Genomic DNA, 26,947 nt, shown 5'->3' with positions numbered 1-26,947 from the left:
TCTTCTGTTACGTGCATTATGCTAAGGATCGTATGGTCTATACCGGGAGCCTGCAAACGACCCTGTTCAGTGCAGAGGCATTGCTAGACACAGAGAGTTTTTAAAATGTTCTGAACTGCAGGTAGGGTGGGATATGGATGTGACTCACATTGTTGTGGACTATCTCCTAGCCACATTGAATGTGGACCCAAACCTCGGTTTGTCACTGAGATAGCCATGGCTCAGCTTTTTTAGCAGTGCATTTATCAATAATCATTATAATTTATTATTTTATTGTTATTCCTCCTTCTTCCGCCCTTGTGTCATACTGTGCACATACTCACTTTTCTACACTGTGCCTCTCTTCATAGTAAAATGCACACCATTTCCTCTAGTGGGAAGGGGCTCTGTGTGTCTCCATTTCTCCCCTCTCCTCCTTTCACTTAAAACTTTTGCTTTCCTTTATTTCATTCAAGGCTTTTAAACTACTTTGCAATAACAGGCAGAACAAAAAATGTAGTGATTTGCTGCATGGGGCTAATGGATCCTGCCAGCCAGTCCATCCACTTGCAGAAGTCGTATGTATTTGAACCTGCTGGATGTGCTAAACAACATGCCAAGCTCAACCTGCACCCCACTTCTACTTTAATCTATTTTTTGATTTTCAGCAAAATCAAAAGCCTACTGTCTTCTGTCCACTGGTCCACAATTGCTTGTTCATCAGACATTCATTTTGCCATTGTTAAGACTGCCTGGATCAAAATACAGAATTGCTTGCTGAGACCTGTAGCGTTCCACAGCAAACTTTCTGTGCATTAAGTATGACCCTCAAATCCCCTTGACATTTAGTTGCTGAATAACACTTCGAATAAAGTCTATGCAAAGTATAACCAAGGTCTTAGTTTTCTTCAGGCATAAAATTACCATGCGGCACATCAGAGCCTTCCTGTTGGAGGGAAATGGTAAGTGATAGCACTGGGGAGAACCATTTTACAGACCTTCTTCGCAGACATTCATTTAATTCTCCTCCGTATTCAGAGTTTGTTCCCTTAGAGACAGAGTAACGGTGTTCTTCAACTAGCTAGTACAAAATTGACATAAAAATACCTTGTTACACCTGTGTAGCGCATCTCTAAATTTGCACATCTCCCAGCTTTTCTTATTTGTAATCTATTAGGAGTACAGATCTGGATCTGTTTTTGGAGCAGAGTGCTGAAACTAACAACATTTAACTAAATTATTCTCCTCATTTGCAACAAGCAGTCTGGAAGTGAATGAGCAGTCTAGACTTAGCAAATCTCAGGATACCGTTTATATTTTCCTTTATTACAGCAACTCTATACTTATCATTTAAGAGTGTGGAATTTAAGGCAATCGCCAATTTGTCCAACTTTGTGAATATCAAAACTTCAAGGAGGTACATTTTAAAAACAGCTTAGATAAGAAATGAGAGGGCAAATGAACAAAAAACCCTGTAAGACAATCAAAACCAGATTTTTTTCTTTCATTCCAGAAGCAAAAAAACAGTTACAGTCCTGTGATCCTTCATGTAGGACCTGTGACAAAGATGCTAACATGTGTACTTCATGTCCAGAAGGTAGGAGACTTTCAGCCTCTTTGGGCAGTTTTTGCAAGTGGCTAAAATACTCTGTATCCTAAACACTTTCAGGGACTAGTTTGGTCAATGTTCAGTAGAAAGTTCTTTGGCAGCTTGAAGCATGAGAAAGTGAAGTCAAACACATACCGACTAGGAATAAAGCACGTGCCCTTAGCAATAAGGGTTAAAAAAAATGAGGTGGATGTTGTTGCTTTCTTTTCTATTCAATCAAAAGTTGTAGAAGTGATGGAGGAATTACTGAGTATGGGTTTCAGGAAGGATGTACCAGATAATGATGAGGATCCTTTCTAACCTTACATTTCAGGGGAGGCTGTGCAAACTATTTTGGGAAACAGTTTAAAGAATATTTCAGTCGTGTTTTTAAGCATCAAAAAGTTAAGCTTTTGGGAAGTTTAAAGGGTTTTTTTATAGCCACCCAAGACAAGATTCTTTTAAATACATTTCTCTTTGGTCCCTTTCTCCACTTGGGTTGCTGTTTTGCCAGGAAAATTTCTTAGCCATGATACCTGTGTCTCTCAATGCCCTCAACAAACTTTTGGCAATGTGGAAAGCGGAAAGTGTGAGATGTGCTTGGACGATTGCGAGGTGTGCTCCGACCCCTGGCACTGTCAGAAGTGTCAGTCTGGACAGGACCAGCCACTCTTCCTCCACAAAGGCAGGTGCTTTCAGGAATGCCCTGAGTAAGTAATTTTTTAAACTTATTCCTATTTGATGACTGTTCTTTAATTTATCTCTTCTCCTTCTTCTTATAGCTCAGATTCATTATAAACCTTTCAAGGGGAGAACTTAAGGTAGCCTAAGACACCAGAAACTACCACGTGGTAAAAGCCATTTTCAACTAGCTTAAAGTAATAAATAGCACTTGCTCTTGACTGAGATTGCAAGTGAGACTAATCATGACTATGGTAAAGACTATGTCTGATGGTAAAGCTCCCATTGACTCCAGTAGGACCACAGTACTGTCCTCAAGGTGGTTCTTTGTGGCAATTGAAAATAATCCCCTAGTCCTTCTCCTAACCCGCTCCTTTGCTGTCACCAAATGCAGGTACTTCTCATGCATCCTGTTGTGGTTTTTTTATCCCAGCCTTCACACTTCCAAGGATTTCTCTTCTCTTTTTTCTCTCTAAGGCCACTATATTTAGGTTAATTAGGTTATATTACTCTTTCTATTCCTGGTAGTATTGCTGAGGGTCAGCTGAGCAAGACTGCAGACTGTGTCTTCCTTTTCCCAAACATTATGTATCTTCCCACCTTATATAAGGGGGAAATCAGAGAAAAGGCAAGAAAGGAAGTCCAGCAACCCCTAGAGTAGGTACAAGAATAAGGGAAGGACAGACTCCCTTCGTGGTGTTAACCATGGAGGTTTTCTGCTTGCATGAGGGAATGTAATGGATTAGAGGATAGACAATAGATTGTTAAGAAATATTTTTGTTTCAGTGAAATATATCTGCTGGGAAACTGATATATACAAACATAATTCTTGCAACCTGTGTCACTGGACTATTCTACAAACATACTCTGACCAGCAGTTTGCTTTGTGTTTGTTTTAATTCAATAGGGGATATTTTAATGACTCTGGGACTTGCAAGGAATGCAGTGGATCCTGTAAGACGTGCATGGGAAGTGCCACCAAATGCCAGTCCTGTGAAAGCCCTTTGCTTCTGGAGCGGTGGGAATGTAAACATACCTGTTCGGAGAAGTATTTTGCTTCTGAAGGAATCTGCAAACACTGCCCTCCAATGTGTCAGGAGTGCATTCACAATCAAATGTGCAAAGGTATTACAAGGAACTTCTCATGACTTAGTTAAAATGAGATAGATTTAGAAAATCAGATGGACAGAAACATATATCTGAAAAGAAATTCCATAATGACCAAAAAAGAAAAAATGGGTGTATATATTATTGCTAAATTGCTAAAATAGAGGCTAAGCAACCCGTGCTTTATCACGAGACTCAGTTGAAAATGTTTATCTGCAAAGGTGTTTCACACTGCTTTTTCTGTTCTTTTTGTATTTCAGGAAATTCCTGTTGGTTTGATTCTATTTCTGATTTAGCAAATGACAGGTCTTTCCATGCCTAAATTCTTTAACATTTACACCAGTGTGCAATACAAAATGTTTCTTTCCTAGTTTGGTTTAACTACATCTCTTTGCCATTTTTGCAAACCACTACTCAGGGTAGCGGACGAAACCTCTGTAATAAAACATATCTAGTAATGCTCAGAAGTCCTCGTAAGTCTGACTGCACACCCAAAAATTTAAGGGGTAGTTAACCCTTAATGAGCAAGCCATTCTGGAAACATTAGCATGGATGAAAAAGAATCAAAAACAAAGCTATTAAACTAGGCAGTTATAATAAAATTAATAGCTGAACCCCTACCCCAAATCCTAACACCATCGCAGCTCCCTGCAAAGTCAAACAGCCAGGTGCAAATATTCCAGCCAGACTCATATTTTAATAATAAAGCAAAAAAACCTTCCAATCTGGACATCCCTAATTTTGCAGGAAGTTCATAATCCAGATATAGCATCTCATCAGAAGCCCTTCTCTATTTAGTGGCAGCGTGGTTTGGTTAATATCAGCAAAGCTGAGTAGCCGACTTGGTTTCTCAGTCCCTCAAGGTAGCGCAGAAGATATGGCATGAGGTTTGGGCTGTTATGGGCAGATTGGAGGGGAAAGAGTCAAAGGAAAAAGCAATCCACTCCCAAGTTGTCCGTTTATCTCCTATTAAAACAGGCACTGTGGGATTTATGGTTTCCCAGGATTTCTTCACTCCCTCACTTACCAAAGTCAGCATTAGCTGCCTTACCCGTTGTCTCTGGTTCTCCGCAGGGTGCATGGATGAGTTCTTCCTGCACGAGGGGAGGTGTGTGGAGGATTGCCCCTCTCGCTTCTACGCCGAAGACAAGCAGTGCTTCCCCTGCCACAGAGACTGCAAGGATTGCGATGGGCCCGACTCAGACGACTGTAATGAGTGTGCCGTCAGCTTCTTTGTCCTGTACAACGGGAGGTGTTTTGAAGAATGCCCCGAAGGGACTTACTATGAAGAAGCGACTGAAGATTGCCAAGGTTGGCAGCCTTGTTTTCTCCAGAAGAGTATTGAGATGCAAGTAGAACCGGTTGGATATTATTCCTAAAGGGTTTGTGGGTTGCCAATGTAGCTATGAGTGTCCTGAAAACAGAGGAGATCACAAAGGCATGATAAGACATATTTTAGAACAGGAAAAATTAGAGAAAGCTGAGAGGGAGTTAGCAAAGCTAGAGGTGTTCAAAATTACATGCAGCCACTCCAGGAAAGAGCTGAGTATTGCTAGTGATAGTATGTTGAAAACCGCTGCTCAGCAAAAGCAGTGCCAGTGCAAAAGGCAACTGAAGGAGTAGGCTGCATAACATTGAAAATATTAACCTGTTTGATTATGCAGAAGCAGAGCTATTGCTCATTTCACTCAACCTCTCATCCTGAGGTCGTGGTGGCTCCTTGTAAAATTAAAGCTGTTTAAAAAAAAAAAAAAAGCAATAATTTGAAATGAAAAAAGAAATGGTGACATGCCTGCTGTTTGTCCTTTTCAGCATGCAATAGGACATGCCAGACTTGTTTTTCTTCCACTGCCTGCCTTACTTGCAGAAATGGCCTGACGCTGAACCACAATGGGCAATGTTTGGCATCCAGATACTGCTCTCGCACTGAGTACCATGATGAGCAAACTCAAACCTGCAAGCCTTGTCATAAGAAATGCTTTCACTGCTCAGGACCCACTGAACACCAGTGTCTTAGCTGTGCAAATAATCAACATCTTCTCAGTGAGTATCTTGATCCTGCATCTAGATTTTATTTTACATTGAAGAATAGGAGAGCATGAAATAGAAGTTTCTGTCCTATTCATGAAATATCTATGACCACTTCAACCTAAATATTGCAAGGCTGACCTGACAAGCAGGTGCAGAGATAATTACTTCTTCAGGACTACCTGGGATATTTTTTGAGGAGGCCAAAAGCAGACCTTCTAAGTAGCAACAAAGTCTATGGCTAAACAAAACTTGTATTTGTTTCATTTACTCCCTATTTACTGGCACTTTTGTTTCCTACAAGTAACTTGAAAAAGACAAAAGGGATGTCTTTAGCTCATGGCTGGTAAGCACACAGAGTTCACATTTACATGTTGGCTCATTTAATCCCTGCAGCAATCTGATGAACAAGGACATACTTAAGCAGAGAAGTTAAAAAATTGTTTCCAGTTCATTAGGTCAGTCCCTAGCGGATGGTTGAGATGCAAAACTACTTTCTTTTTCTTTCTTTGGAGCAAAAGACTATTGTCTCAGAAACAAGTTGGTAAAAACTATAAAATCCCAGGACTTAAACTTTCCTTCTTTGTATGTTTAAAAAAAAGCAAACAAAAATTAAAAAATTCATTTAGAGAAAAACTGGTTTAAATGATCTGTAATTCAGGAAAAATCTAAAATAAATTTGAATTAAAACACTGACTCTGAGCTGTCTGCATCTAATTCTGATGCAGATTTCGAATTCTTAAATTTTTGAGGGCTCAACTCAGACTTGACATTATTACTAGCACACCCAGCTTACCATTACCATTGGTGAAGTAGAAGGAAGTACATATAAATAAACAATCTGGAGTGGAGGAAAAAAAATGCAAAAAAAATAGAAGTAAGGAAAAGTACCTTCCTTTGCCCATTTGTAATCTGAGCAGCAAAACAATAAGGACAAGCTAGATAATGAGTGCAAGCTATTAAGAGTAATCACTATTCTCTTAGCTCCATACACTTGCAGTTAGTTGATTCAGTCCTAGCTTTTCATTCCAGATTTCTATTCTGCTAATGACCCTCTGAAATCTCAGGCGAACAATGTAATGTACCTAGTGCATTTAGCAGCATTAGAGGTGTGTATTCCCATAACACAAAGCAGCAGCCACACACAGGGACAAAGACCAATGAACAAACATCATTAAATCTCAAACTTCTTTCCATAGGTATGGAAAATTTCCATTTACCAAATACACAGAATGCAATGAGCCTGAAAGAGTGCACTTAGAATCAGAGTGAAACCTAGGGAAAATGGTAATGCAGATAGAGAGATAAAGTTTCCTGATTATTATTTCTTTCTTTGTGTGTTCTGAAAGAAATCACAGCTGCTGTTCAGTATTATTTATTATGCATTGCATTTATATTTTCTAAAGATTAAAAATGATTTTTTCTGAAGAGCCTGCTAACGTACATAAGACTCAGAAGCAAAGACTAATGAAGTGACAAGACTAGGAAGAAACAAAAAATAATTAGGATGTCCCAATGTGCCCTTTACTGGCTTTGTTACAATCTCTAACAGCGTCCCCTGTCAGAGTTTGCGCCGGCAGAGGTGTATGAGATTTTTATAGCAGCAAATACTGAATATGATCTGTTATTCCGCATTGTTCTCTGTGCAGATACCTCCTGCGTTGAAACGTGCCCACATGGATATTATGCTGACAGCGATGAGGGACAATGTTCCCCATGCCACATCACCTGTGACACTTGCTTTGGAAAACACAGCTCACAGTGCCTCTCCTGCAAACCGAGCTGGTACAGGAAAGGAAAAGGATGTGTAAACCAGTGTCCAGCTGGGTAAGGTCCAAGATCTTTAACTAAGAGCTACATCACAGAGAGCGCTTTGAGAAATCCCGTCATTCCGCCTTCAGTCCTATCTTAGCATGAAAATTTCTCATGTCCTCCTAGTACACAGAGGTGGTGTAAAACCTCCCTTTCCAGTGCAGAACTGGAGAGACAGAGCTGGTGCCCAAGCTGGAACCAGCTCGATGTGATGTGGCCATTCTTAAAAGCTCCAAGGACGCTTTGAGATTATGTTTATACAGAACAGCATGAAACAGAGTAAAAACTAAGTTATCCCTCAATTAGTCAGCTTGAGCGCAGGAAGCAGTGTAACTTGCTTCAAGCATCATTGCAGGCTCTGCCTAGCCTGAAGTTTGGATGTGGTTACTTTTGTTTCACATTGAGTGAATGTTTATAATAGATTGTAACAAAACCGACCATTAAAACATTATTTAACTGAGGACTCATAATTTTAGGCAGCAACTTCATTAATATGAGTCTGCAACAACTATACCTCAATACAACCACTCTGCAGCTATTCCTCTTTTTCCCTGACTGCACAATTTAGATGAACAAACTGTTTCCTTCTTGGTGTCCTTCGGCTGGGTCTGTTTGTGGACTGTAAGGAAACATGGAATTACTGAATTCCCGTCTGACAGCTGGGCATCAGAAGCGGTGAGGAATTAAATGCTTGTCCAACAACTCACAGGATGCTTGTGGTAGAGCCAAAACCAGAGTTTAGGATTTCTGAGTCATGTCTGTTTATTTGCTTACTTCGTACCTGAATTCACCCTCTATTTCAGAAAGTCTTGCTTTATAGCTGAACTCCAACAGGCAAATGCAGTCTAAGCAAATGCACTCTACTTCCACTGAGGTGCAAAAGGTATATGGATGTAACCACAGCAAGAGCTCAGGAGGAAGGATGTTTTGGCCTTTCCTGTCATTTTTAGGCATTTGCAAAGCCAACGCTATCATCTGATCTGTTTCAGATACTTTGCACAAAACTCCACGGGGTCATGTGAGAGATGCCACAAGAGCTGTAAGGAGTGCATGGGACCTCAGCCTACAGACTGCCTTTTCTGCGATACATATTTTTACCTGTTGCGTTCCAAGAATGAATGTGTTAGCTCTTGCCCTGAATATTACTACAAAAACAAGGACAACAACATGTGCGATAGATGCCACCCTTCCTGCCGAACGTGCGAAGGTAAAAGCATACGCTCTGCTTCGACAAAAAGAGTATCAAAACACAAGCCATATCTTTTTTTTGTTGTTCTCTCTCTGCTCCAGTATTTGGAAACACTTCACGAGGAAGTGTAGTAGTAGCATATATGGCCCTGCTAAACTACCTTCGATCTAAGGAGTCTCCCAGGCCCTGGCTTACTCGCTCAGCTGGCTGATCCAGGCTGCCACCTTATTTACAGAGTATTGAATCACCAAGATTAAACAAAAATATCAATTCCTACTGCGCTGCCTCCAATCACAGGGTGCAGAAGCACCCGCAGGAGAGGAGGGCTGGGAGCGACCACCTGTACAAAGCCATCGAAGGTAAACAGGTTGACCACGTGATTAAGTTCATTTAATTCAGCCAGGCTTCTCAGAGAGACGCTCATCAACTTTAAAACCAGGGCTCTGATGCTAAGAGGGCTGGACTCTGTCTCACAAACACTGAATAATATCTCACTCCTTGAGCTATCATTCTACATGTGGCACTCTGTGAAAGCCAAGGAACCTAATCCAGCCGCACATCTTTACAGTCTCTAAAGGAAAGAGTAGAAAATCAACAGCCACCAACACCAAAAATAACAAAAAGGCCACAGAGCATCTCTAGGGTGAAAAAAAAAAAAAGTGTGGTGTCTGCTGCTTTGAATATAGTTAAGTATTTTTCTAAGTTAACTTTGAGAGACCATCTGTTTTGTTCTATGACACATTTATGTGTTCCATGTCTTTTTTCCCTAAATTATACTGCATCCAATTCTGAACTGGGCCGCACTATTCCCCTTGGACCCATACAGTGTCCTATTCTATCTGAATGGCATCAGATGATAGCTAGCAGGTGCCGCTCTGCAGCTCAGACCATACTATATTAAAACCTAAAAATACTCTTTTGGACAGTGGATATATTGGATAGTGCAGATGGCTAATTGCAAACATAACAATATTTAAAATTGTGGAAATAATTCCTAGAGTGAAGCCACCTTCAAGAACTGTTAAAACGTAACTATACAAGGACATCATAATAAATGACAGCAATATTTTGGCTTGGATTTGAGACAAAAAGAGATTGCCATTTTAACTTACAGACTGCTTCCTATGATTGATTTTTATTTTATTTGGGATTAATACTAAAGGACAGATTTTCTATCTTAATTACAGGGACAGTACGATGAAATATGAGCCAGTCTTTCTAAACAGCAAACCAGTAGGTGCTCTGAAATCAATCTGCATTGCTGATGTAGGAGCCAAGAAGCGGTGCAGTGTCTCGTGTTTCATGTGGCCAGGGAGGCAAACCCTGCATTGCTCAGAAAAATCACACAATGAATTCACTGGATCATAAAACATTGCTAACTTCACCTGTTTAACTACTGCTAACATTAACACCTTCTTTTCAGAGAGTGGCAGAAGATGCCAAGTGGCAGGAAATTGGACACATGCATTTTAACATTAAGAAGGACAAAATGTTCACGTCAATGTTCTGCAGAAGAATCACCTGCAGCCTGTCTTCAAAAATGCTCTCACACACACAAAGCACATACGATGCTCTGTTTGCACCTAGTGAAACACAATTTTTTCTTATGCAACTATGCAAGAATTTATATTTTTATTAAAAACATAAACGTATGTTAATTCATTGTTGTTGGAAAAGGGTTAGCTAACAGGCTGCATGCCTATTGACTTTGCATATGAGAGAATTTGGCCAAGGTTTCACACAATTTTAATTTAGTTCACTGATTTAATTGATTCTCCTGAATGCCTCTGAAAGTCCCCATGCAGACACAGCACAAATGGCCAAGCCAGGTGGCAAACCAGTTGCAACACTAAGAAAAAGAAAAGACAGAAGTCCAACACACTCCTTGTAGTTCATAATCAGCTTTTCATGAATTTCAAAACACATAAGCAATACACTTTGTGGGCACATAAAGTTTCAAGATGAGACCCAAGCTCTTTTTAATACCAGCCTCCTCATACTAGACAGTTCATTGCTGAGCCTCAATAATGACAAATGTTCCTTTTCTTTGGTGGAGGTGATCAGTGTATTTCTGGAAGGAAGTTAGAGGACTTTTTTTTCCCTGTTCTAATATTGTTTTGTTTGCCTTTCTAGCGGATGGAGCATTCAGCTGCACTTCTTGCGTATGGAGCTACACTTTATTAAGTGGAATGTGCAACTCAGACTGTCTTGTAGGCGAATACAGAGTCCAGGAGTCACCAACACAAGAGGTACCTATTTGTAGGCATTTTCTCCTGTGATTTATATCCTGAACTTTAACTTCTGAACACAAGAGGAAGAACACAGAATGCTTCTCTCCGAGTTTTCAAGTCTGTTTACCTTTAAATGTTCCTACTTTTGTTATTCTCTTGGCAGAAAAAGCATCGTTTCTCTTTCTGGGGCTGTCTACTGTAGGAGGATTTCTCTACCAGTATATGTAAAGACACAATGATGCTGAGGGCCATACCAAAACCATGTGAACAAATTCAGCTATATCAGTAATAGAGTATTATTTCTTGTGGTATAACTGAGATTTCCCCAGGGATTTCTGCTGCTTTGTTTGTAAGAAATCACATCACATTTCTGACCAAGAATTCTACTGGCAGAAACCTCTAGTGAAGAGATAGGCTGAAGTTAACAGAGCTACATGTCTCTAAAGTAGGACCACAAGCAGGTTTGGGTCTGTGCCACAAGTCTGGGCACCCCAGCTTCCAGATTTCCAACTGCCTTCCAGAGCTGTTTGCTCAAGAATATAGTGCCAAGGCAAGCCAGTTGGCCTGAGATGCTGGATACCCTGGAATCTCCAGCCTGGAGGACCTCCGTAGCAGGGCTGCTCCACAACTGTGAAGAAGGCAGCCTAAGAGCTGGGGACCATGATGGTCCACAGTTCTTTGCAAGAGCTTTGAGAAACTGGACCTCCCAGTATGGCCTCCCCATCTCTTCCATGCTCTCAGATTCAGGGCAAGAAGCCCACCAGCTCTGAGAGAGCTATCCAGTTTGATGTAAGGTTATTGCACTGGATCTGGGGTCCTGGTCCCACAGCAAAAAAATAAGGAACTTTTGCCCAGTAGGCCACCCATGAACTGCAGACACTGGAAGCCCTGAATTACCTGACCTCAGAGCAGTCTACAAGGTATGTGTGACAGCAATGAGCTCCAGTAGTCTTTGTACATAGATGCTCCCCGAAATCTACCTGGAATTTGAGAAGAGTACCTGGATCTAAGTGGTTTCTGTAAAATAGAACGAACACGATCTAATAGAAGTCTGTTTTGCCAGAAAATTTCCGGTCAGCTTTATTCTTTATTTCTCCTTCTTCCCAAGTTGGAAATTGAATTCATTCTCTCATTTTCTTTTTTTTTCCGGAATATTTCCTCTTGCTTATCCCACCTCAGTTGCTTCTTTAAGACTATTTTACTGTTGTTACCATCATTAGTGCTAAAGAGCCATAGACTAGCTAATAGGGGTCTAGCAAAACAAAAAACACAGCTTCTGGCCAAAGAGCTGATAGTGTGAATGAATTTTAGCTAGCTATCTAGCTAGGTTAGATTGCAAACTAAGCTTCTCCTACACTGCTTTTTCACTCTCCTTACCAGCAGATCACTGAGAACCCAGGCAGTATGAAACAAATTTTAATTTTCCCACTCCTCGATGAATTTTGCTATAGACATCCATGGTGTCTGGACATGGGGACCCAGAGAGTGACAGGGCAGAACGGTGAGGTCCAAAGGAATGGAAATGAGAGGTGCATTGCTTGTGTTCTGTGTCTCAAGGACGACCAGTTCAAATGTGAGAAATGTGACAGCACGTGCACTGAATGTAAGGGACCTGGGCCTCTCAACTGCACCATGTGTCCAGCCAGCATGCAGCTCTACCTCGAAGAAAGTCGCTGCCTGCCCTGCTGCGGTGACTCTGACCTGGCAGACAGCCCGGAGTGCTGTGACTGCAGTGAAACACAAGGTAGGACCGTGTTGATAAGTGGTACCGGTGTTTAAGGGCCCTATGACTCACTGGGCTGACATTTAAAAAGGAAAAGCAGAAAATAACAAAAATGTGCTGCTGAGCTGCATGCATACAGTGTTTCTCTACTGCTCCATCACCAGAGTAGGAAGGGCTTTATACAAAAAACAGCAACTGCAACAGATATTGCCTCCTCCTCTCAGTCACGACTCTTGTTTTAAATGGCCATGCATTTCATAACCCAGTTGACTGGGAAATGCTTGTTTCAACAGATAGCAATCTGAATCGCACACTTTAAGCTCATCATGTCAAAACCACCCCATTGACTTTGAAGTAGCTACAGCATATTACACAAGGGAAGATTTGCAGAGAGAAGGAATGTTTTTATTATACCAAACTGATACGATTGGGAAAAACAGACAAGCTCAGGGCACACACAACCTGTCTTCCAATCTTTCTAGAAGCCAGAGAGTTAAAAATACAAATATTTCCAGGGATGCTATGTTTCTTGTCCAAACTTAACAAATAGGTTGTGTTTGTGTGCTTGTTAGCTTTTCTGCTTCTTGCTGTTTACTCCTAATCTGACGAAGAAACTTCGCTATCCCAACAACCCTCTCCTTGCTTATATCCTTACACCATCACAGCCACAAGAGCACAATTGTTGTACTGGAAGAACAGGGTATTTAGTCCAAAAAATTTAAAGATGTAAACAGGCCTAAATGTTCTGCTGGGGCATTTAAAACAAAGACCCCCACCTGACCTCATATAATCTTTTTTTTTTTTTTTTTTTTTTTATTGCTGTTGTCAGATGACTGTGTCTTACGGATCACTCTACCACCTGAGCACAAAAGCAAAACCGTTTTCTTTGTTATTACCTGCATTTTCCTTCTTCTTATCATTGGAGCTATTATATTTATCTGGAGAAAATCACAAGCCAAAACCCAGGCTGTCAATAAAAGGGGGTATGAGAAGCTGACAAATCACTCCAAAGCCTTTGCTTCCTACATGAGCAACTCCCATGAGAGTACAAGCTATCAGGAAGATCAAGTGATTGAGTACAGAGATCAAGATAATGAAGATGACGACGACAATGATGATATTGTATATATGGGCCAGGATGGGACAATCTATCGTAAATTTAGATATGGACTTTTGGAGGAGGATGAGGAAGATGAGCTTGAATATGATGATGAAAGTTACTCATTTAGATAACTCTACTAATTTAAGGATTTTCTGCTCTGTTGCCTTACTGGTTAAATTACATCAATTTAGTTAAGTATGTTTAGTTATTTCTTAGCATGCTGAGCTCAAGATTTTAGCTAATGCATATTGTGAGAGCAGAATGGTTTCTAAAAACATCTCTTTCGTCCTAAAACTTTATATAAAACCTTGCTAGGCTTTTAAGTAGCACTCCAGATGTAGGCTGGTTAAGAGATCATGTTTCTGAGCATTTGTGTGGAGACTAAATCCTTTCCCAATGTTTGTGTGTGCATTACAACTATTACAAACACTCCTTCAAACAGCACACACACACTTATTGAGAACCTTACCAATCACTACTAAAAACATGCAGATATAAACCAGATGGGTGTATTTGCCTGCACAGTGAATGTCACTGGCATAGGGTGCCACTTTACTGTTTGCTACTTTGTGATTATAGTTGTACAGCAATTCATAATACAATAGGTGATTTTGCTGATTTTACCTAGACTTACTTTCCTGAAATGACCTGGCACATATGTGCCCCTCAAAGCTGAGGCATTTCACCTCAAACTTGTAGCATATTTCCCAGTGAAATTATGTATTTATGACATGATGTTGAAGATCTGTGATTGTGACTCTCTTCCAGATAAAACTCTACTGTATTCATAGTTTGTATGAAAAAATATGAAGTATTTTATACATCAACCTCTGATGAATCTTATTTCCAGTGGTTATAAAGCTTAACCTTTCATTACACACAATTTTCCCTGTTTACTGCAGAGGAAAATATGGTCTATATGTATGCTCAGAAAAAGAAAAGACGACTCCTTTTGTCTTTGTAACTACCTTCTCAGGATCCAGGGAACTGATATAAACACAGAGCATTACTCAGGCAACTTTTGCATTTCTGTTGTAAATGTCTCAGGATGTTCAGACTATGGCTAAGGGAATAATTAGCACTTATTTGGTAAAGTAACCTAAAGGAACACAACAGTGTAATTTTTTTTTTTTTTCAATCATTACAGAAATGTAATTTATCATACTACAGATAAGGATGCTCTTTATGGCCCCTTGCTGTGAAAGAATAAATTCTTTGCACAAAACCATCTTGAAAGTGCTGTTATTTGTCAACAGTATTGCCAGGTGGGTAAAAGAGTGGCCTTATCCTTAGAAGTCTGGCTTTGGTCTCCTGCTCTCTCAGAGTTCCTGTAGCTTTCCAGGAAGAATTATTTCTAGAAATCTAAATCAATTAGCTTTAGCTTTTACAGAGAAATTCCACATAAGAATACCTATTTTATATGGCTCAAGGCCCAGGTGGAATTTTTTGTCCTAAAGACGTCAGGACCCTTCTGTAGGTAAGTATAAAGGAGTTCTATGGAAAGGTCTATCGCTTCTACTTTAAATTTTAATCTTTTAATCATTGTGCCTTCAGGGAAAGAGAGGAATTTGAGATCATGTGACAGATTACAAAAGACAAAACAAGGACCTATATTTATCAAAAGAGGTATAATAACCAGCCACTTTGGAAAGACATCTGTCACTTGAATTAAAGTTCTTATCTTGGGAAGCTCTCCAGACAAAGCAAAGGAATGAAAAGAGCGAGAAATCAATTCAAAAGGTCATACTAAGAGAAAAAGACTTTTTGTGGTATCCTCCTCTCCTATGCTTTTTTGGATAAACAATATGCTTTGTTATTGTTTTTAGTGGCTTATATAACCTGGCTGTAAGCATGTGCTTTGACACGCACTATCTGAAACCACCCCAATCAAATTTCAAAGGCTTAATCAAAGCTACACTTGAGCAGTTTGAAATCACTTCAAGAGAGGGATATAACAAGCATTGTCACAGGCTCTCAGACTACTATCATTATTTTATGAAAAGTTTGGTGTATTTAGGTATCCTGAAAAAAAGACTATTTTTGAAATGTGATTTCTTAAGAGAATTTTGTCCAAATTTGTGCAAGTCAGACTGGTATAAAGCTACATTTCTGAGCATGCACCTAAGAAATGAACTCCAAGCTCTTCTCAAACACCAGTTCTTTTCAGAGGTTCTTCATCTTGGTTCAGGCATACCACTTCAACCACATTTTGAGTTTATCAGCTACATATTCTTCTTTCATTTTTGAGGCTTTCTACTCTCCAGTCTGACACTTTCTTTCCAGCATTCAGAGCCTTTAATGTGTAGTCAGGGACCCCAGATGTCACAAAGCAGGAGATATTTCTTGTAGTGCTAAAGCTGCACAGGCAAACCTAAAACAACACTCATAGGATAGAAGCAGCGCTGTTAATCTTCTCTCCTCCCAGAAAAGCAGTGCTGGGGGCGGGGGGAGGAATTCAATTGACTGCTCAGATGAGAAGCCAATTTCTAAGAGGCACCAGGAGAATTGCATGATTTTATGCTGCATGGGTAGGGTGAAAAGGTCCATGTTTTACAAGATGGCAGATAATTGGCTTGAAGGTGAACTGGTCTTTTTAGGAGAGCAATAAATAACTGATGAATGACATTAGCAGGACCTGATATGAGGAAGAGAATTGCAATAAGATAATGTTTGTTTTTTGTTTTTTAAAGCAGCAGTTTCAAAACAGTGGTCAAGGAGGCCCAAACTAATGACCCACAGAACCATATTGCTTTTAGTGTTTTCAGTTAAAACTCCCTGCTGAGAGTGCACAGGCAGATCAAGAAAAATTACATACTTTATAACAGGTCATTGGTCTAAGAGCTATTGGCTGAGGGAGAATCATTCATGAGTCAGTCACACCTCTGAAGAAACTGCATGGAAAATAGAACACAACCAAGGAAGCCGATAATAAACGTACACAGAACACAGCACAGAAAGGATTTGAAATACTGCTTTTCTGTTTTACTTTATAGATTTCTAGTGGCTAAACCTATTGCATTCTGTCCTGAAAAAAACTAGATATATTCAAAGCAACAAATCCATAGTCACCACAAAGCTAATTCTTCTTCCTTCCATTTTTCTTTGCATGATTTTGCAGATTTATATTACACATTTAATTGCACAGTAAAAAAAGGAAGTATTCTTTCATTGTTCCTCATTTATATTAGCTATTCAGCATCTAGATAAGTACATTTTCTTTTTCAAGAAGAGTTCAGGTTCTACACTTATCTAACATTCGTTATTTTAATAGTTCTTGCTCAGTTTTTTTCCCCCCCTCACGTTACTCCATCCTTTCTCATTGCATACATCATCCAAAACCCTCATCCAATTATTCTGCTGTATGCTTTCTCCTCTTTCATGTCACTTATCATCATCTTCACTACCCAATTTTCTTTCTTTGTTCCTTATGCCTAAATATACCTAATTTCCTCACTTAGGTGTCTCATCTTTAGAAAACAAAAAAAGCCACGTAAAAATCTTATCATTACATTGAATCCTGCCTTTTACTTTCACTGACAAATCTTAATATTGTGGGAAAAACAAACTAAATGCAAACTTAAGAACAAAGCAATACCAAAAAACAAACAAAAAACAGCGAGCACTTGGCTATCCTTAGCCATCAACAAGAAATGAAAATTAATTCCCAAACAATAAAAATCATTACCTTAGTTACTATATAATTAATTATATAACTTGACATTGGTAGCCACGTTATAAAGCTTCAGGCTACTTAAAAAACAAAACAGGCCATAAATCCATCCAAATGCTCCCCTGGAGCAATTGATAATACAAATTTTCTAACCATCACAAGTATTGCAACCATAGCAAGTATTGCATTCTATTCGTTAGGGTTTTCTTAAGCTCCTTCAGAAAAATACAAACAAATTAGGAAAAAAAATTATAGCCCTATAATAGAGCACACTTATTACAAAATAAATCTGAAGACAATTTGATATTTTTTCATCTCATTTCAATCCCAGGGGAAAAAAAAAACTAGTAGAAAATCTGGATGCTTGGAAATTATAGTGCTGAGTATTAAAGAAAATCCTGAACAATATAGGTGCTTGAGGAGTTTTAACTTTTAAATCCATGCCTCCAGTCTGGATGCTGTGGTGTTAGAACCACAATCTCTGACAGATACCAAACCACACCCAATAGACCAGTGCACCTAACACAGAAAGCAACCCCTACAACGTGACCACAATACCACAATATAATACATTCTTTCCTGATGTAACTTCAATGGTACAGAGCTGCATATAAACAGTTGCCAAGTGTGAAAGTATGAGAGGAGCGCGCCCCCCCCCCCCCCCCCCCCCGAGCCCCAAGCCAGATAGATTAGTTTGCTTTAAGATACAGGTTTGATTCCCCTTCAGCAGCAGATGAACCTTTGCCATGACCTAAATTAATGTTTTAACAATTGAACCAGAACATAAGGAAAGCAGGCAGCTTCTTCCATCTGACTTCTCAAAGAAGCAAGCAGTTTTAAAAGGTTTTGAAAGAAAGGGTAAAGACAAATCTATTTGTAGCTTTCAGGCTATTAATTCTAAGGATGGAGCTCTCTGAAATCCTGAGTAAAGCACAAAGTCCCCAGGGTGCACCCCAGGTTTGCAAGTGTATTTTTACTAGTTTTAACAAACTCCAAGTACTTTTTTAAAATCCTTCTAATTTTTTTGGCAATCACACTCACCAAGCTTTGCATATAGGACTGATAATTAACTTTGCTAGGCACAGGAAAGGAAAGCACCTTAGGAGCCTAGGCATTATCATAAACCTCCTTAAACACAATTAAGGAACAGCAACACTGGCAATAAGCTTCTCCGTTACAAAACAAAGTGGCGATTCTCACAAAACAGAAAAGAAACAAACTATTTCCAAGAATTGCTAAGACAAAGAAGTCTAAGGCAGAATAAAAAATTAAAAGGACACCTCATACTATCTCTTCATACTGCTCTAGAAACAGCATTCTAGGAAAGAGATGCTGCATGTCAAAACGTGAAAGACAGTAGGAATTCTTCTGGAGCAAACTTTCAAAATTCACCTATTGCAGCTTTGCAATTATTATATTTACCCACAGTTAGCAGATACATGTTTATATCTATTTAAAAGAAAGAACTTTCATCTCCTTTGTCTCAGGACAAACTCTCAACACAAATGTGTCAGATGAGATTGCAAAATATCAGTAAACTAGACTTCACAACTTCCACTCTTCAGCAGACAGGTTACTAGTGCCATTTTCCTGAATTTTTATGCATTTGGAAAACTATGTTCGACAGCCTCCACATTCACAAAATTTATATGAGTTATTAAAATTGTTACTTAATGTGAATAGATGTTCATTTATTAAGATAACTATTCTAATTTTTATAAGAATAGATTAAGTTTATAAGAAAAACAGGACATTTTTATGCAGGCTTCAAGTTTTACTTTAGTTTTCAAGTTTCTCTAAAACTAAACAAAACTTGAAACTAAACTTGAAAGTTACATACAGAGGGAACCTGCCCCAAAGTAGGAATACCAACTGAATAAAGGTTCCATGTCTGTTCCTAGTAAGGCTCCCAATTCAGAAAGTAACTAGCCATACAAGAAGCCAGTGTGAATAACTATTCCAGACTATTTTTCTGTGCAGATTAGGCCTTAAGTTTTTCTATACATGAAGGCATGCTGCATTTTAACATCTGCTAAGCATATGTTCTTTAGGCTGTTAGGACCTCAGGTAGTTTAGTGCCACAGTTATTCAAGTAAGACTGTTTTTGACTATATGCATTTTGAAAAACAAAATTATACTGATATTCTCACGATGTCAAACAAACTTCATTTCAGAATAGTAATAGACTTCAAAAGGAGGTAGACAATTTAAATTGAGAAAAAAGCCCACATTATATTTTTAAAAAATTTGAAACTATGGAAATACTTATATTTCTCAGGCTTCAGCATTTCAGTAGTCCTCTAATTTAGATGAAGCAGGATATGAAAACCCTTTATGCCTCACTTGCTGTTTGTAGTGCCTTGCATGTAAAGAGGTGCAAATATCTATAGTTATCATCTCTGACTCAAATATTGTGGCACTAAGTTTATAAGCATGAAGAACAGAATTCTTCCTTCCTGAAGCTGAAAGAAATTTAAGTAGAGTAATGAAAGAAATCCACAGTGCATCTTTCAGAATATGCTAAGGAATATGCAAACATGATTTGTATCGCATACGATCAGAAAACTTATGACGAGTAGAATTTTAACTTTCTCAGTTACATTTCATTTATTAATGGTACAGTGCAGCAACATTAATTGAAATAAATAGTTATTTGTACATAATACAAAAATATAAACCTTCATAAAGTTCATACTGCACTAGGAATTATGTACTGAATATAAATAATTGATATACAATATTTTATCTTAAATAACATGCATGGATAGGTACACTCAGCCAAATGAATGTAGTTACATTCTCTCTAACTTGAAGACAGACATACAAAGAGCAGTTTTAGTTCACTGTAGCCATACTTCACACTTCAGGTGAGAGTTGTGAGCAAACTAACAGTTTTTCAAGTTTTCCCTTTGCCACCATTCTCTATCCGTGGCACAGTGGCTCAATAGCCAAATCAATTTTGGATAGTAGCATTCATTAGCAGTTACAGAAAAGCGTTACTCAGATAACCAGCTTAAGGCACCATGGTTTCCACAGCAGACACATGAAATCACTGGCAAAGAACAATTTTAAAGGCGGCTATGAGAGTTTAGCTATAATACCATGATAAATGAACATTTATTCTTTAAGTATGTTCTTGATAACATATTTTGCCAACTATTGCTTCTATTACTAGTCCCTCCAAAAAGTAAAATGTAAATAAGATTTTGACACTGTTACAAACTCAAAAATACCTCAGCTCTTTGTACTGGGGGGAAGAAAAGTCCCTTCATCCCTCCATTTTAAAGTGGAAAAAAAAAAAATCTAACTTTCACTCTTGCAAGATAATTATTGTACAGATTTTTAGAATACAGTTTCCAACATATTATACAGTAAAAGCCCACTAAATTGCCTTTTTTTTTTTTTTTTTTTTAAAAAAGATAGCATTTTTAACAGCAGATAATTTTCTTCCTAATATTCTCCTACTAGGAAGGCAAAAGTGTGCTGAAAACATCCAGGCAACAGTTAGGACAAAACTGCCAGCAACTTTGGAGAGTTAAATCTATAAACCTCAGCTACAGAGGTCAAAATGCTGTTTATTCTAAACAGTGCTTATGTAGAAATCACTTCCCTGCCCCCTCAAGATCTGCATTCCTGCTATTGTTGCCATCAACAGAACAGGTGAGCAATTTGTTTGAATGATCTCAAGTTTCTGCTGAAGTCCTACATAGCCAATCAAGACCTTTTCCCTAATAAAGCCCTTTGATACTGGCTAAGAGTTAAAGCAATATGAAGCAGAACTAGAAGCTTGGCATCCTGACAGCACCTGCCACAGGTAAGAACTGGAATGTTACCTTCTCACAACTCTCAAACCTTGGGGGAGAAAAAAAAAAAAAATACAGGTCAGAATGGGATGGGAGGAAATTCTTAAAATTGCACTACACAGATTGTGCATTCCCAAATTGCATGCAACAGTTCTCAGCTACAACTGCAGTTCAGACATATCCACAGAATTGTTTCAGTTTCAGAAAGAGATGCTTCAGCCACATCACAAGCCAGTATCGAGAGAATATGAAGACAAAAATCACTGCAGCTTACCTAGTTTCCCCTCACTAAGTAGAGGATAGAAAAAAATTAAGGAGGAGCAGGGAGGGGGAAAGAAGTAGATTCAGAATCATACATTTAATATATATATTATATATATATATTTCAGAGATATTTTCCTAATTATTATCAACTTTGACAACACACCCTCCATTTATCTGTGCATACCTTCCAGAATCAGAAAGACTATAGTTACATGTAATAAATATTCAGTATCTACTACAGTGTTGATATACTATTCCAAGAATTCCCAAAGGCTTTCACTTGTATACTAACCTAATTGGCCAGCCTAAACCTTGGATCTTACCTGCACTTGGTGCAGAGGGTTGAGGGGATTCTTTCGTGCCTTATATTCTAACTTCAACCTTGAAGTCGGTCATTTCATCACCAGTATGGTGAACAACCCATAGGTTGTCCTCGTCTCTCTGAGGCAAGGATGTATACAACTTTGCCTTTGGTGGCCTTTTCTGCCTTAGGGCCCAAAGAGCAGAAGTCTTGTACTGGTTCTGCTTCTGCATCACTTTAGCCTGAACCTTTACAGTACACCAACTTTCACCCTGTCCTTCATTTCCCGAATTTTAGTGAAACACTTCCTCAGAAGTAAACTATGCAGCTCATACATTGTCATACGTGCAATCAACTAGGCAGAAGTGTCTATCTGATTCCAGTAACTCAGTCAATAAGTAACAGCAATTAGCTCTAATTCAAGTAAACTTACAATAAATAATTTCAATTAAAATGCCAGCTTCCACCACAATGGTTCTATAGCATATCAAAAATAAGAAATACAGTGAATTATTCTTGTTATTGTTACCTAACGATTGGCTTCCTGCACCACAGGTAAATTTTTGACTCAACATTAAAGTTTTCTAAGCTACTAGCTATAATGCAGATGCAAGAATGATGTAAAACTGAGAAAAGAGTTTAGAATAACATTTTGTATGTTAATAACAGACATTCTTCACTTAAGTATTTGACTTTCCGCATCTTGGGAGTGGAAGAGGTCACAATTAACTTTGGTCATGTTCTGCATGTGCTAAGATTGCTAAGCAATTGATAACTTTAGAATTCACAATTACAAGGACCTAAAACAGCCTTCTACTCCTTTTGCATGACAGGTTTAATGATCAGTTAACACAAACAAACTTAAATCACCTTGTATGGTTTTACAGTGTTCGGTTCCAATCTCAATCACCTAAACAGATACGTGACAATTAAGTACATACAAAAGCAGTGCAAAGAAAAGAGCTCCATGAGAAAAAAAATTAATGAGGAAGAGCTTTGCTTAGTGGTTGTTTACTATTTTGCCTTCTGGCGGATGAAAGAAGTTGTCATCTTTGAGTTTAAGATGTTCCGGTAAATCTAGTTGTCTTTTTGCTTCTTCAATGTCTTCCTGAATTGCTGAAATGAGTGCCTCTATAAAAGAGAATTAAGAATAGGGATATTTAAAAGCTGAATTCTGAACACGCACAGCAAGAGAAAATAAAGCATACCATAGAACACTAGAAAACAATCATAAAATCACAATAAAAATTACTACATAGTTCAAAAGGCAGAGTTCTCTGCAAAACAAGTGAGGGTCAGCATTATTACATTCATAATTACATTTTTCACCAAAAGTGTCACGTTTGATTAACATGGACAACAATTTTCCAAGTCTTAGAAGTACACTTTCTAAAGTACAATTTGAAAAAAGAAATCTACAGTAAGTTCTGAAACAAAGACGTTAAAATGCTTTGTTTTTAAATGTCAGTTACATTTTTCACAGTTGTAAGGACTATCCTTTCCTTGTTCCAAATAACATTTTAGAGGAAAAAAAAAAAAAGATATACTTGAAACAGTTTGTGAAATTCTGAGTTGCATTTTAAAAAAAAAAAAAAAAAAAAAAAAAGACTGATGCTTTTATGACATGCTCATGTTTTTAAAAATACCCTTCAGAGGCAACAATACAATTTTTAGACTGAAATAAGTACATACTGTTACACCGAAGTAATTTTTAGGCTGGAATAAGTAAGTATCAAAGATGTGGGTGGGTGGGTGGGTGTGTTTTTTTAATTGAACCAGTTTATACATTAGTAGATTTAACTTACTAAAATGTTTTACTGCCATTTCAATGGTTAAGAGATAAAACAGCTGATTATGAAGAGAGAGACAGTGATGACACAGTACTTCCAATACATAAGAAAAAGACAAATAAGAGACTGGTTTAAGGGGCATCTGCAATACTGACCTAAAGAATCAAAGTTTTTTTCCGGTCGAATATATCCTGTAATGACTATACTAAGAATTTCTCCATAAAAGTCTTCTTTGAAAGTGTGGATTATGTGCGTTTCCTAAAGGAAGGGAAATAAAGTTGCATTTATTATGAGGAATTTTGAGTTTATTTTCCTTGTTGCAAGGGTGCTCAGCTAGTATCCCTAATTCAAATTCTCCCCAATGTGGACCAAGAAAAAAATGAGACACTTAGTTAAACATGTATTATGCAAGATTAATAGGCTAGGTCTTTTGCTTATGTTAAGAGAGAAAATTGCTTATGTTAGCAGAGAGAATTGTACTTTGCATGCAATATAAGAAAAATTGTTCACTTAAGAGTGTTCCAATACTCAAAATAAATAAAAAAAAAAGTGATTCTCAAGAAGAAACACTTCACCGCCACTTATCTCAGAGGTATGATTTCCAGGGCAGCAAATTACAAACAAAACATAGATTTATTCAATCATTAAGTTGATGAGTCCAAATAACTGTAATGATTTTGATTGAAATAGCTGGTTTAAGGAGCGCTTTTATAACTAGAACATGTTGGAATGGAATGAGAAAAATTCTAAAAGGAGTGAAGGCAGCTATCTTAGAGACAGAAATTCATGCCCAAATAAAAGGGTTTCCAAGTATCAACAATTAAAACAGAGTTCTGCAAGACTCAGGAAAAGCACCAGAACCTGATAGCAAGAAAAACACAGCTGTCACAGCTCAGGATTTTAACGCCTCTGTCCTGTTATCATTTACTTTTGGATATTGGTTCTGTATATCAAGCCACAGCATCACATACATGCGTTCCATCATTTCAGAGAAGAATCAATGAAAAAGCATTACAAATTAAGACGCCCCAATACCTCTTATTTTAAATGTAGATGACAGATTGTAGAGTATGGAAAAACTAGTGTGTTCCAGTTCATTCTAGGGCTCTTATAACCAATAAATTCAATATAACTATATAAACATAAGCTTAATAGATATCAGAACCATAAGCAACCATTTCAGAAATAAAATTGAGTTTTTATTTGAGGAGTATTCATTTAATGATCAAAGAAGAAGAAAATACATTTTATTCACCTATGGCTGCATGTTTTCTGCCTACTGAGACTCGACTCTTCAGAATACAAACATGAGATGGATACCAAACATTTCTAACAGCAAATGGGATTTCTAGATCGTCTTTATGGATCAGATTCTGCTCACCTTACTCAAAAGTAAGCGTTTGGCTCATTTAGTATAATCAAAGTACCACACAAAGCAAGATTCTTACCACTGATTTCTTAATATTCTTATAGAAAGGATTCCATCCTATGCTCAAAACCATTTTATGCACATCTCCATTTCCAACACAGGCCCATCCATAGTATATACCAGTAGAGATATCAGATGGAAAGCTTTCGACTACTTGCTCAGAAAAGTTAGCTGCAAAAATTTTAGAAAGTGTACATTTGTAAGTCAAAGGCATCACAGCATTTTCAAACACTTAAAAGCCAAGATCTGCCTATATGCTATTTACAAACAGAACACTGATGATGATCATAATGATACAATGTGCTATTTGGTAAACTGTAAACTACAAAACAGCATCACAGAACATAATCCCTGTGGTAATACCAGAGCTACCATCTCTCCTACCTGTACTATTTTATGGTTATATGCATTCTATACTACAGTTAAAATTAACAAACTGAGGTAAGATATCCAGTCTGAATGCATTTCACTATTAGGATGTTTTCTACAGCTCTAATATAGTCAAAGAGGAGAGAATCAAGTTTCTTCTGCACTACAGAGCATCATCTTAAAATTATTTAAGTGTTAGTAAAATAATTATTTACTAAACTATGCAAAAATAAAGTTATGATTGTAGTCACCAGTCATGAATGTTTATACACCTTGCCTTTCAGAGTATCTATATTTGGGGATTTCTGTGTTTTTTGTTTTTAAGAAAACTATGCATCTAAGGTAAAGTAAGTTCTTTTCTGACTGAGGGAAATGAACCGAAGCTTCTCCAAAAACAACTATCCTACTTTAGCTTCTTACATGCATAGATTTATTCATGCAAGGTTTCTAGCTGATTTGATAGAATTTATAGTTTAGTTAATCTTTATCCTAGATCGCAAGCAGTAACAACTTCTCTCCCACACTTCCTGATATCAATAAGACATTTATATGCAATCAAGAGAAAAATATTGAATTTGTATTAACAGATGTTGTTACATATCCAGTACCTTAACACTTGTCTTAGGAGGTTTTCTTTTCTACTAGGAGATACAACATGCCTGCTAACTGCAATAGCACTTTAAAAGAAGCTGAAATTCATTTGAATTACACTTCTAGCTGTATTTAGACAAGTGAAACAGAGAAGGGCAATGGGAAAGTACACTTCTTTTTTTAGGTCAGTTCCAGCTGCTCTGCTTTTTAGCCTCTGCATTATTCCCTTTGCAACCCCTGTACAGCTATTCCTAATGCCTTTCTTGTCCTAAGCCAAGGCATGACAAGTTTACGAGAATGGGTATTTCCAAACTTCCACATTACAACACAGGGCAGGTGATCACTTCTCAGCATCCCACATATCATCATGATCATCATCAGACGATTTAACTAACAAAAAGAGAGAAAGAAAACATTAAGTAGAAGGGTGGAAAGTAACACAAAAGAGGGAACAAAACTATAAGCATTAAAAAAAAAGCCATCAGGGAAAAAAAGGCTAATCCTGAGAAAGAGCTAAGACTATTTATAGAAAGCGCAAGTCATGCCGTTAGCACAATTGTGCAAGGCTGCCAGCCGTCTCCAGAGTTTACGAGGAAGTTCACTCCACTTCACCGCGCAGACGTTAGCTCGCCTCCAGCAGCCAAGGCCCCGCACTCGTCACCCAGCAGCAGAGTTCGGCGCGGCGGCGGCGGCCGGCCCCCTGAGGAGGGCCTCCCTCGGGCGGCCTCCGCACCGCGGGCTCCCAAAGCCCAACCCCAGCGGGGCCGCGCCCGCTGAAGCACGTCAAGCGCCTGCAGGTCGGCCCCCTCGCACCGAGGCCAGAGGGGCCGAGCCCAGCCCTCGGGAGCCCCCGCGCCGCTCACCTGTGGGGATGCCCAGCTCCTTGGACCCCCTGCCGAAGCCCTTCACCACCTCGCCGCGGCAGAAGTAGGGGAGGTGCCTCATAGCGGCAGGATGACGGCGGCGACCGTTGGGGCCGGAGCGGGCGGCACGCGCACAGCGACCGAGCACGAGGAGCTCCCGGCCCGCAGCCGAGCCAGGCGCAGCACACCTGCAGCGCTGCTTCCTAGCCGCCGCGCAACGCTCACTTCCGCCTCGCCCCAGGCACCACCAAGAGGTGAGGGGGGGGGGGCACTACCCGGAGAGCTCCGGCTTCCAGTTCGTAGCACTCTCAGGCAGACACCGACCTCCCCTCAAGAATGAGCTCGCCCACGCTCTCGCTCTCCCCCCGCCTCCCTCCCTGGCGGCGGGGGTTTGTGCGCACGCGCAATCACGCCCCATAGCAACGGG

The 26,947-nt window shown here is 38.9% G+C and overlaps 2 protein-coding genes across 5 annotated transcripts in view; one reads left to right on the top strand and one right to left on the bottom strand.

Moving 5' to 3' along the window:
* LOC112983247 (proprotein convertase subtilisin/kexin type 5) overlaps positions 1-14,668 on the top strand; it is a 245,032-nt gene extending 230,364 nt beyond the window's left edge. The window contains exons 28-37 of the mRNA XM_064500309.1: positions 1,493-1,576; positions 2,082-2,277; positions 3,156-3,373; positions 4,430-4,666; positions 5,168-5,398; positions 7,033-7,210; positions 8,185-8,402; positions 10,518-10,633; positions 12,173-12,359; positions 13,168-14,668. Coding sequence (XP_064356379.1) covers positions 1,493-1,576; positions 2,082-2,277; positions 3,156-3,373; positions 4,430-4,666; positions 5,168-5,398; positions 7,033-7,210; positions 8,185-8,402; positions 10,518-10,633; positions 12,173-12,359; positions 13,168-13,571 — 2,069 coding nt within the window. The 3' untranslated portion in view covers positions 13,572-14,668. The remainder of the gene's footprint in view (positions 1-1,492; positions 1,577-2,081; positions 2,278-3,155; positions 3,374-4,429; positions 4,667-5,167; positions 5,399-7,032; positions 7,211-8,184; positions 8,403-10,517; positions 10,634-12,172; positions 12,360-13,167) is intronic.
* Positions 1,279-26,650, bottom strand: LOC112983249 (riboflavin kinase). Of its 4 annotated transcripts, XR_010385674.1 has the most exons (6): positions 26,521-26,650; positions 24,717-24,868; positions 23,424-23,526; positions 22,349-22,609; positions 5,004-5,089; positions 1,279-4,769 (listed from the first exon to the last, which is right to left on the bottom strand). XR_010385674.1 is itself a non-coding variant. In XM_064500317.1 (4 exons), the coding sequence occupies exons 1-4, from the start codon at positions 26,600-26,602 to the stop codon at positions 22,479-22,481; spliced, it is 468 nt and encodes a 155-aa protein (XP_064356387.1). In that variant the 5' UTR covers positions 26,603-26,650; the 3' UTR covers positions 22,296-22,478. The 4 variants fall into 4 exon arrangements, 1 of the variants encoding a protein (XP_064356387.1); XR_010385676.1 differs by lacking the exon at positions 5,004-5,089; XR_010385675.1 differs by lacking the exons at positions 1,279-4,769; positions 5,004-5,089 and adding an exon at positions 19,689-20,962.
* Between the last annotated feature and the right edge of the window lie 297 nt (positions 26,651-26,947).

Source organism: Dromaius novaehollandiae, chromosome W, assembly GCF_036370855.1.
Source record: "Dromaius novaehollandiae isolate bDroNov1 chromosome W, bDroNov1.hap1, whole genome shotgun sequence".
NCBI lineage: Eukaryota > Metazoa > Chordata > Aves > Casuariiformes > Dromaiidae > Dromaius > Dromaius novaehollandiae.
Note: the sequence above shows the minus strand (reverse complement) of the source record. Positions and strands in the feature narration are given on the sequence as shown.

What these genes read in the sequence shown, in the direction of transcription:
- LOC112983249 (XM_064500317.1), bottom strand. Translation starts at nt 26,602, where the DNA reads ATGAGGCACCTCCCCTACTTCTGCCGCGGCGAGGTGGTGAAGGGCTTC. An exon ending in GGAGCTGGGCATCCCCACAG is followed by an intron (nt 24,869 to 26,520) that starts GTGAGCGGCGCG and finishes AAATTTTTGCAG; the next exon opens with CTAACTTTTCTGAGCAAGTA. An exon ending in AGAATATTAAGAAATCAGTG is followed by an intron (nt 23,527 to 24,716) that starts GTAAGAATCTTG and finishes CCCTTCCTTTAG; the next exon opens with GAAACGCACATAATCCACAC.